General features: G+C 43.4%; 1 protein-coding gene across 2 annotated transcripts in view; it reads right to left on the bottom strand.

Moving 5' to 3' along the window:
• LOC124046996 (pre-mRNA-splicing factor CWC22 homolog) overlaps positions 1-14705 on the bottom strand; it is a 58951-nt gene that overhangs the window by 30655 nt on the left and 13591 nt on the right. For both annotated transcript variants that reach the window (XM_046367746.1, XM_046367751.1), the window contains exons 7-14: positions 11030-11158; positions 10663-10831; positions 10321-10374; positions 10101-10236; positions 9640-9846; positions 6359-6421; positions 5918-6016; positions 5016-5100 (exon numbers count right to left, since the gene is read on the bottom strand). In XM_046367746.1, the coding sequence (XP_046223702.1) occupies positions 5016-5100; positions 5918-6016; positions 6359-6421; positions 9640-9846; positions 10101-10236; positions 10321-10374; positions 10663-10831; positions 11030-11158 (942 nt within the window). The remainder of the gene's footprint in view (positions 1-5015; positions 5101-5917; positions 6017-6358; positions 6422-9639; positions 9847-10100; positions 10237-10320; positions 10375-10662; positions 10832-11029; positions 11159-14705) is intronic.

Genomic DNA, 14705 nt, shown 5'->3' with positions numbered 1-14705 from the left:
ATTTTTGCAATTCGTTCCAGTCACAGGCAGCAGAGTACTGGAACGAAAGGCGGCCGAATGAGGTGTTGGCTTTAGGGATGATCAATGAGATACACCTGCTGGAGCCTATCGAACATCCAACCCCACTACAGACCCAAACCCAGCTCATCCAAGCCCAGGTGTAGGGGGCTGGCCTTGTTAGACATTCACCATAGTTGCTTGAACTGTGCTGTAAAGGCCAATGTGAAAGGAAAATAACCAAGCCGGTCCAGTTCGATTCAGGTCAGCACAATAATGTGAAAAGGCTAAGGAGGAGGACCACAGCCTTTCAGATTGAGTACGGTCTGGGTGTTTTCTGTCTCCTCTCTGGGGTCCTGCTAATCTTTTAATTACAGACTATCACACTAAAACAGACAGGCCGGTCAATGGAAAGCGACTTGAGTAGAATGGAAAATAATGGGAAATGTGACACAAACAATTAGACTAAGTTAAACAACTAACCTTCAATAGAAGGACTGACCGATACGCCAAATGTCTACGTCAACATGCTATGCAAACATGTAATACAAATAGGCCTACACTGTGTACATACATAAGATATATACAAATACTCTGCCTATGTCTATTGGTGGCCTGAAGACATTCTTTCAGAAACAAGATTCAAAATAGACTGCACACACGCATAACCGCTTATCTAAAAGGGTTTAAAAGAGAAGAGCTTTCAGCATCATTAACATTTGACAGGTCCCTGAATGGCCCCGAGGCAGACTATCTGATAGACAAGTGAATGGCTCTGTAGTACCTTCCTTCCACCTACCTACCTCATCTGACAGTAAGTGAATGATTATCTGCTCTGTGCTCTCCTTCCTACACCAGCTGGAAAAAGACCCAGCTTTAGAGAAGGAGAATGTAGGCAGAAAAGTCCACAATGGTTGCTGTTCTCATTGAACTCTATGACCAGGGTTCTTTAATTAGGCAGCAAATGGAAGCAACTCTGAAGGACTACCTGGACCAATGGTGTTACGATCAGGGACGCAAACTTGTGAGGGCCCAAAAAGGTGACTATTTGTTTGCACTGAAAAATGCAAAAGAAAATCCCTGCTAGGGGGAAATGCAGGTTAACTAATTAAACAAAGAAAATTATCTATATGGTCAGTCTCTGTATGTAAAATAAAAAGTGGTTAATGTGAACCTAACTCACAGCTAAAAAATGTAAAGAAAGCAATCCAATGTTATTTGTTGCCTAGACTTTACTGCAAATGACACTCTTGAGAAAAAACATAAAAACATACACTAAAATTGCAGTTAGCCATGACAACCTTTATAATAGAGTGCTTGTGACCACACACACACACACACACACACACACACACACACACACACACACACACACACACACACACACACACACACACACACACACACACACACACACACACACACACACACACACACACACACACACACACACACACACACCTAAATATTGCACTTGGGAAAAACACATCTTAAAAGAAGAAATAGAATGAAACAAACAGGCATTCTATTTTCGCTCTATTAGTGGCCACTGTAGTAGACATCGATCAAGTGCACATGGTTACATGTGTGCAAAAATAACGTTTGACTGAGTAAAAAAATGTTATAATCCCCCCCTCACTCACACACAAGTCTTACTGTTAAATTCAACACAACAAAAGCCATATCTTTGGGCTACACTGCACATTGCTACATTGTAGACTTTCTGCCTGTGGACATCTGTTTTACAATGTGCCAGCAGGACATGATTCCGTTTGTTGGCATAACTGATCTCTTTCAGGCAGAGTACACCTAGCATACTCATTTTCATACACTGTATTTAAAAAGTGAAAAAGAGGGAAAGTGTGTGGTGTTCCTTTCACCTCTATAGTGGCATCCAGCTTAAACAGGGCCCAGCTCCAGCTCCAGCTAGAGTACACCTGATCCCCGAATCTACTTGTTTAACAAGCAACGTCTCATTTACACCTAATTCTCTCATTCTGGAAATTAACCACATTCTGTAGAGGGAAAACATTAGTTAACAGATAGTTGTTAGTTCGTTAGCTAGTGAACATTTCACAGATTGCCAGGGTCCAGTAAGCAACTAACTAACACGTTGAAACTTGAGGAACGAGTCTTATACCAGTTAATACTATAGCGAATTGGTTTGGTTACGAATGTTAGCTCATCTGATGTTGTAACGTTAGCTGTGTGACATTATTAGTCAGCTAATTCTCAAACTCAATAATGTGATCAGATAAGTTGGCTAATGTTGCTCAACATTTCTCCGGCTAGCTAACGGAGAATTCCATCCAGCTAGCAAGATTCTTAACCTCTTGAAGCAAGAGGGCAGTATTTTGAGGTTTGGATAAAAAAACGTTCCCAAAGTAAACTGCCTATTTCTCAGGCCCAGAGGCTAGAATATGCATATAATTGGCAGATTAGGACAAAAAAACACTCTAAAGTTTCCAAAACTGTCAAAATATTGTCTGTGTGTATAACAGAACTGATATTGCAGGCAGAAACCTGAGGAAAATCCAACCCGGAAGTGCTGTTTTTCTGAAACTACTCTGTTCCATTGCAAGCCTATCCTCCATTTAAAGGGATATCAACCATATTCCTTTCCCTATGGCTTCCACAGGGTGTGAACAGTCTTTAGACATAGTTTCAGGCTTTTATTCTGAAAAATGAGCGAGAATGATCACATTGCGTCAGTGGATAGCCAGATGGCCTTAGGTTTATTCATGCACGCGCCACTGGAGCGAGACCTTTTCTTTCTCTCTTGTATTGAAAAGTTTACCGTCCGGTTGAAATATTATCGATTATTTATTGTAAAAACAACCTGAGGATCGATTATAAAAAACGTTTGACATGTTTCTACGAATTTTACAGATACTATTTGGAATTTTCGTCTGCCCGTCGTGACCTGCACGAGCCTGTGGATTACTAAACTAAACGCGCCAACCAAATGGAGGTTTTTGGATATAAAGAGAATCTTAATGGAACAAAACAAACATTTATTGTGTAACTGGGAGTCTCGTGAGCGCAAACATACAAAGATCAAAGGTAAGCGATTCATTTAATTGCTTTTCTGACTTTCATGACAAATCTACTTTGCTTCTAGCTGTTTGTAATGTTTTGTCTGCTGAAAGCTGTCTTCACATAATCCCATGGTTTGCGTTCACCGTAAAGCTTTTTGAAATCTGACACGCCAGGTGGATTAACAACAAGCTATACTGTGTTTTGGCATATTGCACTTGTGATTTCATGAAAATTAAATATTTTTAGTAATTTTAATTTGGCACTTTGTAATTCACCGGATGTTGATGAAAATGATCCCGCTAAAGGGATTGGTGCGCCAAGAGTTAACAATGCTAATACTTGTTCCACCACACTTTCTCCCTCACCTCAAACGCCAGTTGTTTTTTGGTTACAGCTCATGAAGTACGCCCCATCAACTTCTCACCCCCAACTCTGTCGTCAGGCCTCTCACCTAACGTTGCCTCTTCATTATCTTTCAGGGGACGCGCTGCTGTAACTAGTCAATTGGTTGGTATCTTCTCACGGTCAACATTCGACAGAATATGCTGCGCTGCATTCGGTTGTTATGTGAACGATTGGCTGAACCTTGGATACAGCCAGTATTGCTCCAAACGCGCATCACTCATTTACTACAGCCAGTAGTGATCCAAAGCCCCCTCCGAAACGTTTCTCATCAGATCTACACAAATCACGCAGGTCACCCATTTTGGATTCAAAACGGCAAATTTCACCACGAAAGGTGGCTAGTTTACATCCCTGTACGATGTACTCTAATAACCTTACCATGCACGATGCTACACTGGGGCTAGGGGGGATATAGCCCAGTCACAAATCTGCGTATCCCCAGTTAAGCATTTTAAACAAAGAAACATGTACAAGTTAATAACCAGCCATTCTGTTCCCAATCTGATCCCTGGCTGCGTGCTCGTGCCGCGCGTGAACCCTATGACGTGTGGGGGAAAGACATCTTTCACGTGAGACGTTTTTGTCATTGCCTTGTGGTCACTTGTATTAGGCTTATAGCTATTTTGTTGAATATTCTTTGGCCAAATTCAATTAAAAACTACATATAAATATAATGTGCTGTGTGCCATATCTGCTTTTATCTTAAAAAACGAGAACTTCCATATAACTCTGAAGTCATGAAAATTGACAAAATTTTCTTAGCACCACCCACGTATTGGTCAAGCTTGCCCTTATACCCGGGAGACAAAAACATCTTGGTGCCGTGCCTGAACCCAGCGCAACTAGAGTGATAAACCTCACAAAAGGATGATGAAACTAAAGCATGGTGCATATTGATCCTAGACTTCACCTTAGCTGCTGTGCATTAATGAATACTTCACCACCTGCTGCAGCCCCCCTACGGGCTTACACACACACCAATAAGTTTTGCTGGCCCAGAGTAGAGCAGAGCAGCTCTGAACGTAATTTGCAAAAAACCGAGTGTGTACCAATTTTACATGTACAATTGCATGAAAAATGTCTGCAGTCATACGTCTACAGCGGGTGGTCCCTGAAAGACAGCGCACTGAACGATTGTCCAAAAACGCAAGATCCACATTCGGTGCGCTGTGCGCGAGCCTTAACAGCAATTCTATATCTAGAGTCAATAAAACCTAGATTATGCCCCCCTCACCATCTTTTCACCCATTTAATACATTTTATGTCAATGAATGTGTGCAAACCAAACTTTTCATGAAACTAGGGGGGGGGGGGGGGCGTTCTTAAAATACAGCTTTAAATAAACTGTGTCCTTCTACACTCTTTATCTGCAGTGGACATGGAGGGATTTTCAGCCGTTTGGTTAGGGTTTCATTTGAGCCTAGAGTAAAAGTCTACTACTGCCCCATTTCTGTTGAATTACTTCCCTGGATTTGGGCACGTTCCCATTCTGTTGGCATTATCAGCCCTAGTTTACTCTTCTTGACAGAAAAACAGCATTCAGGCAGCGCGGACACACACAGTATAGTACCCACCTTGACTGGATGGCGAGATAGATGGTGCGGCGAAATGCGACCAAGTTGACTTCCGTCTGGTCGAAGATGGTGACTTTCTCTGCTTCTATAAAAGGAAAACAATCAATAGTTGGAGGGGTTGTATTCATTGTTGCACCATCAGGAGTTTGTCATACTATCCGTCTCCAAACAGAGGTCAGTCAGTCTGTCTCACTTACTCTTTACAGAGTTATTTAAACTCTTCTTAAATTTTTAGTGATTGTGTATATGCAGAGCTTCCTTGTAAAAGAGACCGTGGTCTCAATGGAGACTTCCTTTGAAAATAAAGGTCAAATAAACAAACTGAAAAAAGACTGCACTCACTGTAGTAGAAGTCACCTTGAATAAGTGTCTGCTACGTGGCATATCATATTTTGTTGAAACTGTGGGGTCACACAAGTCTATAGAGTAGGAGTACTTTATGGATGTAGTGCAGAAGTGTTCTGACAGGTTGTCTAGAAGGGGAGCATAGCAGTCAGACCACTCCTTCCTTCCTAATGGTCTTGGTATGTGGTGCATTTCCTTTGCAGTCCTGAGCCGCTGGGTATAAGATTTCTGGGACAGATAACCTCTGGGACCAACGAGGACAGCCAAGGCCACCAACACTGTCCCCAAGTGCTCCCCCTCTCAGTTAGGACACAGAATACCTACTGCAACATCAGTGAAAAGTTACATGCAGCCTAATCTATAGCTTTTCAGGTGTGTTCAGGTGTCTGTCTGTTTACTGTTGTTTGTTTCTTTCTTATTTCGAATCTATGTGACTTGTAAGCTGTGGAAAGAATTGGCTCATGAAGGATATGCCTAATAAACATAATCAATGGCATCAATCAATCAGTCACTGTCACTATCAAGAGTCACATGGACCCTAGTACATGCATATATACCATCTCCGCCCTCTTCCCCCTCTTTTTCTCCATCATCTTCATCATCGTCACTTCCATCCACGTCTTCTCCAGAGTCACTGCTGCCCTCATCCAGGATTTCTGAGGAGAAAAGACAGGTAAATGGTATACTGTACCGTTAAAACAATAACTTCCTTCCGCATTTTTCTCCCAAAACAACGAACTGAAATTTCTCCCAATATGTTAATTAACAAAGTATGTTAACAATGTCATTGTGACAGTATAATGCAATTGAATTGGTTTTGGTAATACAAAATGACTACTCTATGGTAGCTGCAACACTAGCTAGGTAGCAGAATGGCTCCACAACCACTTATCCATTACACTGCATTCATTTCAATGGTATACTGTAATAAGAATGGCCTTATTGCTTCACCGTAAGGCATTTAATTGGCAGTGTGATCCCTCAAACTACCAACTCACCCTTCTTAATTGCTTTGTACTTCTCCTCGTTCTCCAAGAAGTCTGGATCCATCTTAAAGACATCTGCAAGATAGACAGAAGAATTGTTTTTAATAGCAACCATTAGTTCGCAATTAGTACATTTCGGAGCAATTAAAGTTATTGCAAATGAGACGCAATCAGAAGTAATTACCCATAAAAAACAGAAGCACTGTATATTAAGATGCAATTCATTATCGGGCTTAATGTGACAATTGCTTTCCTCCCCTCTTGCCCCCTGAAGGGATGCTTGTATAGATTTTCAATTAGGACAAGTTTGTCTGTGCTGAAGCTACAGAAAATATGGTTATTCTGTTGAATTGTACAAATATAAATAGCGTCACAGAGGCATAGTCGTAATGTCAGGATGAAAATGTAACCCTCTATTATGAGACCGAGGGAGAGAGACCGAGAGAGAGCGCAAGAAAGAAAGAGGGACAGAGATGGATATTGAAAGAGCGACCGAGTGAGACAGAGACAGTGTCCAAATATCCATACATGCGTCCTAAACAGTAGACCGTTTTGAGTATGCGGAAAAAATAAGAGTATACTTTAATTGCCCAGATGTCATTTCAGCTATTAGATATTGGGATGCGCAACCAAAATCATTGAATAGCGGAAAAGCACGCAATCACGCATTCTCAGTATGCGAAAATAGAATGTTTAATAATAGTATGTGACATTTCTAAAATCGAGTATGGTTTAAATGCCAGGATGTTATACTCATCTAGTAGAATTCAATGCAAAATTTCCAACAATGCAATGGAAAAGGTGGGCTGCGGGTGACAGGCCCTAGTTCTCTTCAAGTAGCCAACAAAACTAGACTTCTTAATTGGAAAGATGCCCGAATCCCTGTTCTCTTGGCCTTCATCAGAGCTTTTAAACGGAATACTAAACAACCTTTTCATTTGTGAATGTGTCGGCACAGGGGACTCAGGATGTGCCTGCGTTATTGATGTCATGTTAATCAGGACTTTTCATTTGAACATATCGATTGTTTTAGTATTGTAGTCAAGGCTACCTATGTAATTTATGAATCAAGCCTAAGCAGTCATTCTGATCTCTTTCCCAATGATCAGTGCTTTAATTCATTTAGTTGCTGTCCAGCAGTTCTGAATTTGCAATGCACCCATCCAAGTTTTTCTGTGCAATAGTCTTATGATTTGAACATTTGAACGTTTTGGTGTGTGTACTAGGCTATTTGGTTTAATTTATCTATGTTATAGCACTTTGGTTTCACTAATAAACATGTTGAAATGGAACCAAATGATCTTTACCAGTCTTCAGTCCTTTTTAAATAGGATAGATGGTCAAATGTGATAGTCTGCCTATATCTAGCTTCGAGAGAGATTTTAAGAAAGATAGAGACTGACTGTGATTTCTCTCTTCTCAGAGAACATTATTCAACACTGGGACATCTAGAGAGACTGATAAGAGAGGAAACCCCCAGCTAAATATGTATAATAAGCCCCAACCCATAGGGACCTAAAGGACAGCAGGTGAATTTTCTTTCTCCCCTGGCAATGAACGATCATGCTGAACACTCAAATTATCACAGTTAAGGCTCAATCTCAGTTGCTTAAAAATATGTTATCTCCTTGTCTCCTCGCATTAATTTGGACTGATTTGAAAAGACATGGTCAATGCTAATCAATAGAGTGGATTTTATCTGGTCAGTAGAGGCAAGGACAGATTTCCAGACAGTGGAGAAGGAGCCAGGATGTTCAAGTGATGCTCCAAAGGTTTTGTATAATTTCAGATAGAAGATTTGAAAGTAGTGCTCACGAGCCAAAAATGGGTCCCAGAATTTGTTGTTCTTGTGCAATTTGTATGATACACTACATGACCAAAGTATGTGGACACCTGCTCATCGAACATCTAATTCCAAAAACATAGGCATTAATATGGAGTTGGTCCCCCTTTTGCTGATATAACAGCCTCCACTCTTCTGGGTAGGCTTTCCACTAGATGTTGCAACATTGCTGAGGGGACTTGCTTTCCTTTCAGCGACAAGAGTGAGGACGGGCACTGCACTGATGTTGGGCTATTAGGTCTGGCTCGCAGTCGGTGTTCCAAGTCATCCCCAAGGTGTTTGATGGGGTTGAGGTCGGGGCTCTGCGCAGGCCAGTCAAGTTCTTCCACACCGATCTCGAGAAACCATTTCAGTATGGACCTCGCTTTGTGCATGGGAGCATTGTCATGCTGAAACAGGAAAGGGCTTTCCCAAAACTGTTACCACAAAGTTGGAAGCACAGTATTGTCTAGAATGTCATTGTATTCTGTACCACACCTCTGAACCATGAAAAACAGCCCCAGAAAATTATTCCTCCACCAAATTTTACAGTTGGCACCATGCATTCGGGCAGGCAGTGTTCTCCTGGCATCCACCAAACCCCAATCGGTCCGTCAGATTGCAAGATGGTGAAGCGTGATTCATCACTCCAGAGAACGCGTTTCCACTGCTCCAGAGCCAATGGTGGTGAGCTATACACCACTCCAGCTGATGTTTGGCATTGCCCATGGTTATCTTAGGCTTGTGTGCAGCTGCTTGGCCATGGAAACCCATTTCATGAAGCTCCCAACGAACAGTTCTTGTGCTGACTCGGTAGGGAGTGTTGCAACCGAGGACAGACAATTTTCATTAGCTAAGTGTTTCAGCACTCAGCAATCCCGTTCTGTGAGCTTGTGTGGCCTACCACTTCGCAGCTGAGCCGTTGTTGCTCGTAGACATTTCCACTTCACAATATCAGAGCTTACAGTTCACAGGGGCAGCATTAGCAGTGCAGAAATTTGACGAACTGACTTGTAGGAAAGGTGGCATCTTATGACTGTGCCACGTTGAAAGTCACTGAGCTCTTCAGTAAGGCCATTCTACTGCCGATGTTTGTCTATGGAGATTGCATAGCGGTGTGCTTGATTTTATTCACCTGTCAGCAACGGGTGTGGCTGAAATAGCTGAATACACCAATTTTAAGAGGTTTCCACATACACTATATATAAAAAAATCCAATCCGTACAATATGCCATGAATTTGTAAGTGATCTCGGACTGCATCTTTAACCGATTAGGCCTGTTAGCTAGGGGGTATTCAGTATATCTTCTTGGATGTAGTCTTCTTGGGGTGACATGTGTGAACTGATTCTATATTGTATTGTATATATTATTCTATAATATCTTACTTCGTATATCTTCTTGGTTGTAGTCCTCTAGGGGTAACATGTGTGAACTGATTCTATTGTATATATTATTCTATAGTATCTTACTCAGTATATCTTCTTGGTTGTAGTCATCCTCTAGGGGCAGCATGTGTGTGAACTGATCGTCCTCCTCCACTAGGTCCAGCCCCTCAGGAACGATAGGGTGGTCCTTAAACCCGTCCTTCCTAATGGCGAACATCACCTCGATCATGTACTGCACACGCTTGTCTATCTCCGACTCGTGAAGGATGTTACGCAGCCGCTCGAAGATGGCTGACAACAGACAGAGACAATATTTGAATCATAGAATTATATTTCTGTGGTTTGAATTTAATACCAATAAAAACGCAACATAAGAGCACCAAAAACAAGATCACTAGAGAAATGAATAAAGAAATCACTAGATTTTTCTGAATGAGCAGTGAGACTGCTAAAAGGATTCTGTAGCTGTGATTGAACTGATGCTTCAATCACCCAAGCCTGTTCAAACTAAGAGCGTAGCGGAAGTGTTGTGTATTCCTATGTACCATTGATGCCTCTAGGGGAGACTTCAGTGAGTTTGAGGCCACACTCCTTGAGGAAGCTGATGGACACCTCCACGCTGTCATCTGTAGGTCTCTCCAGGAGCAGAGTCAACATCTCCAGACACAGCACCTCATGGGCCTGGGTGGGGAACAAGGGAAATAGGGTTACAACACTAAGTGCCTGTGCGCGTGTGTGTGATCTAGCATAGAAAAGAGGACTTACCACATTCTGATTGACCAGGTGGGCAACGAACTTTGATGCTGTGAGACATTGTGCCTGAAAAACAAGGATACAAAATCATTTGGAGTTCAGTTGGTAGAGCATGGTGCTTGTAAGGCCAGTGTAGTGGGGTTGATTCCCCAGACAAGTAATACATCAAATATATGCACACATGACAAAGTACCTTTGGACAAAAGAGTCTGCTAAATGGCAAATATTATAATTATTATACATTTAAACAACTACAGAGTGACTGAGATACATTACAACTCCTTATTCTCCACAATATGTATCAACATTTAAGTTGTTTTAGTTCAAACATCTAGTGCATAACCAGCTAGTCACCTTGTCGTTCCTCCGGTAGCCCTTGCGGAAGTTAAGGATGAGTCTCTTGAGGATGAGCTCTCCTATCTGAGGAAACTTGGAGTTGATGATGGCTACCACAGCAGCATAGACGTGGGTGAAGGTGGCCGAGGCACTCTGGGCCTGCAGGGTGGACCTGGCCAGGAGACCTCTGGAGAGCAGACACACAGACATTAGTGATCGTCACTTTTATGAAGTTAATCTATATCTCAAAGCACACTAAGAAACTTGAACTGTTTCCGACTGCAAACATCTTGGACAGGTCCCTCTTGTAGAAGACATGAGCTAAATCAGAATAGCCTACATAAATAAATATTAAATAAATCCATTAAAAACCTTGGTCCATTACCTGCCCCTGACAATGTTCTCCTGCAGCAGTTCCTGGATGATCATGGCGATGTTGGATACGTTCACCTTGTTTATCAGACCATTGATGGACTTCTTCAGAGCCTCCCAGCTCATACGCTGGTAAGCCAGACTAGAAAGAGATGGGGATAAGTAAGCTTTTTGAAACAATTGGCAAGACCTACTGTATTTTTTGTGTATCTGAACAAACTGGTGTGATGGGTATCCTTTGATTAGAAAAAATAATTGTAATACATGTTCACTCACAATTCTGCCCTTTTTAAAAATGGTCTTTCTCCACCAAACTGACTTGTTGTGGATAGAAATCAGTGCGTGACGACATAGTTCACACAAAATGTACTTTTTCGCTTATGTTTTTATGTACCGAATAAAAATCTAAAGTTCAATGTGTTTCCATCGCATTTTCAACTCTACTGATTTCGTCACAAATTAAAATTTATTGGAAAGCAGCATCAAGTTCACCGTTCATCATGACTTATTTAATCTGTAGCCTAATAAACTGAAAGGTTTCCCGAGTTGTAGTGGGAGGACCACATACCATATCATCGCTACTCAAAGTTTACTTCGATATGATAGTTATTATATAAATATTTACGCTTAAAGGCATTTACACTGCCATTTCTCGTATAATTAATTTAGACGCAAAAAGATCCCACCTTCTCAAACAAATAAATGATCTATCGGCATTTATGAAATTGTTCCCGAAACATCCTTTTTCCATCACAGTTGTCATGATTAAAAAAAAAATGTATACAGTATGACTTTACTTGGATGGAAATGTGGTTAGTAACTGGAAACGTTCCCTGAAATAACTAAAACTCCTCCTGCATCCTGAGATCAGCTGGTCTGGGATATAGCGATGGTGCTGCTTCATTCAAGGCCCCTAGAGTGGGGCACTGTGTGTGGTGTGCGTAAGTGTGCTCAGTGTGTGCGCGTGTGTGGTGTGCCTAAGTGTACTCAGCGAGTGCGAAAGTGTACTCAGCGAGTGCGAAAGTGTACTCAGCGAGTGCGAAAGTGTACTCAGCGAGTGCGAAAGTGTACTCAGCGTGTGCGAAAGTGTACTCAGCGAGTGCGAAAGTGTACTCAGCGTGTGCGAAAGTGTACTCAGCGTGTGCGAAAGTGTACTCAGCGTGTGCGAAAGTGTACTCAGCGTGTGCGAAAGTGTACTCAGCGTGTGCGAAAGTGTACTCAGCGTGTGTGTGTGGTGTGCGTAAGTGTACCCAGTGTGTGCGTAAGTGTACTCAGTGGGTGCGTGTGTGGTGTGCGTAAGTGTACTCAGTGTGTGCGTGTGTGGTGTGCGTAAGTGTACTCAGTGTGTGCGTGTGTGGTGTGCGTAAGTGTACCCAGTGTGTGCGTAAGTGTACTCAGTGTGTGCGTGTGTGGTGTGCGTAAGTGTACTCAGTGTGTGCGTGTGTGGTGTGCGTAAGTGTACTCAGTGTGTGCGTGTGTGTGGCATTGTGTGTGTGGTGTGTGTGGCATTGTGTGTGTGGTGTGTGTGGCATTGTGTGTGTGGTGTGTGTGGCATTGTGTGTGTGTGGTGTGTGTGGCATTGTGTGTGTGGTGTGTGTGGCATTGTGTGTGCGTGTGGCATTGTGTGTGCGTGTGGCATTGTGTGTGCGTGTGGCATTGTGTGTGTGTGTGGCATTGTGTGTGTGTGTGGCATTGTGTGTGTGTGTGTGGCATTGTGTGTGTGTGGTGTGTGTGTGTGTGTGTGTGTGTGTGTGGCATTGTGTGTGTGGCATTGTGTGGCATTGTGTGTGTGGTGTGTGTGTGGCATTGTGTGTGTGTGGCGTGTGTGTGTGTGCGTGTGTGTGTGTGTGTGTGGCGTGTGTGTGGCGTGTGTGTGTGTGTGGCGTGTGTGTGTGTGTGTGGCATTGTGTGTGTGGTGTGTGTGGCATTGTGTGTGTGGTGTGTGTGTGTGTGTGTGTGTGTGTGTGTGTGTGTGTGTGTGTGTGTGTGGCATTGTGTGTGTGTGTGGCATTGTGTGTGTGGCATTGTGTGTGTGTGTGTGTGGCATTGTGTTTGTGGCATTGTGTGTGTGTGTGGCATTGTGTGTGTGTGTGGCATTGTGTGTGTGTGTGTGGCATTGTGTGTGTGGTGTGTGTGTGGCATTGTGTGTGTGGTGTGTGTGTGGCATTGTGTGTGTGGTGTGTGTGTGTGGCATTGTGTGTGTGGCATTGTGTGTGTGTGTGGCATGTGTGTGTGTGTGTGGCATTGTGTGTGTGGTGTGTGTGTGTGTGTGTGTGTGTGCATGGCTTTGTGTGTGTGGCATTGTGTGTGTGGTATGTGTGTGTGTGGCATTGTGTGTGTGGCATTGTGTGTGTGTGGCGTGTGTGTGTGTGTGTGTGGCATGTGTGTGTGTGTGTGTGGCATTGTGTGTGTGTGGCATTGTGTGTGTGTGGTGTGTGTGTGTGTGGCATTGTGTGTGTGTGTGTGTGTGTGTGGCATGTGTGTGTGTGTGGCATTGTGTGTGTGGTGTGTGGCATTGTGTGTGTGTGTGGTGTGGTGTGTGTGTGTGTGGTGGTGTGTGTGGTGTGTGTGTGTGTGTGTGTGTGTGTGTGTGTGTGTGTGTGTGTGTGTGGCATTGTGTGTGTGTGTGTGGTGTGTGTGGCATTGTGTGTTGTGTGTGTGTGGCATGTGTGTGTGTGTGTGTGGCATGTGTGTGTGTGTGGTGTGTGTGTGTGTGGCATGTGTGTGTGTGTGTGTGGCATTGTGTGTGTGTGTGTGTGTGTGTGTGGCATTGTGTGTGTGGTGTGTGTGTGTGTGTGTGTGTGGCATTGTGTGTGTGTGTGGTGTGTGTGTGTGGCATGTGTGTGTGTGTGGCATTGTGTGTGTGTGTGTGTGGCATTGTGTGTGTGTGTGTGTGTGTGGCATGTGTGTGTGTGTGGCATTGTGTGTGTGTGTGTGTGGCATTGTGTGTGTGTGTGTGTGTGGTGTGTGTGCATGTGTGTGGTGTGTGTGTGTGTGTGTGTGTGTGTGTGTGTGTGGCATTGTGTGTGTGTGTGTGTGTGTGTGTGTGTGTGTGTGTGGCATTGTGTGTGTGTGTGTGCATTGTGTGTGTGTGTGTGTGTGGCATGTGTGTGTGTGTGTGTGTGTGTGTGGTGTGTGTGTGTGTGTGTGTGTGTGTGTGGCATTGTGTGTGTGTGTGTGTGTGTGGCATTGTGTGTGTGTGTGTGTGTGTGGCATTGTGTGTGTGTGTGTGTGTGTGGCATTGTGTGTGTGTGTGTGTGTGTGTGTGGCATGTGTGTGTGTGTGTGTGTGTGGCATTGTGTGTGTGTGTGTGTGTGTGGCATGTGTGTGTGTGTGTGTGTGTGTGTGTGTGTGTGTGTGTGTGTGTGTGTGGTGTGTGTGTGGCATGTGTGTGTGGTGTGTGTGTGTGTGTGTGGCATTGTGTGTGTGTGTGTGTGTGGCATTGTGTGTGTGTGTGTGTGGCATGTGTGTGTGTGTGTGTGTGTGGCATTGTGTGTGTGTGTGTGTGTGGCATTGTGTGTGTGTGTGTGTGTGTGGCATTGTGTGTGTGTGTGTGTGGCATTGTGTGTGTGTGTGTGTGTGTGGCATTGTGTGTGTGTGTGTGTGTGTGGCATTGTGTGTGTGTGTGTGTGTGTGGCATTGTGTGTGTGTGTGTGGCATTGTGTGTGTGTGTGTGGCATTGTGTGTGT

Source organism: Oncorhynchus gorbuscha, linkage group LG01 (assembly GCF_021184085.1).
Source record: "Oncorhynchus gorbuscha isolate QuinsamMale2020 ecotype Even-year linkage group LG01, OgorEven_v1.0, whole genome shotgun sequence".
Classification (NCBI taxonomy): domain Eukaryota; kingdom Metazoa; phylum Chordata; class Actinopteri; order Salmoniformes; family Salmonidae; genus Oncorhynchus; species Oncorhynchus gorbuscha.
Note: the sequence above shows the minus strand (reverse complement) of the source record. Positions and strands in the feature narration are given on the sequence as shown.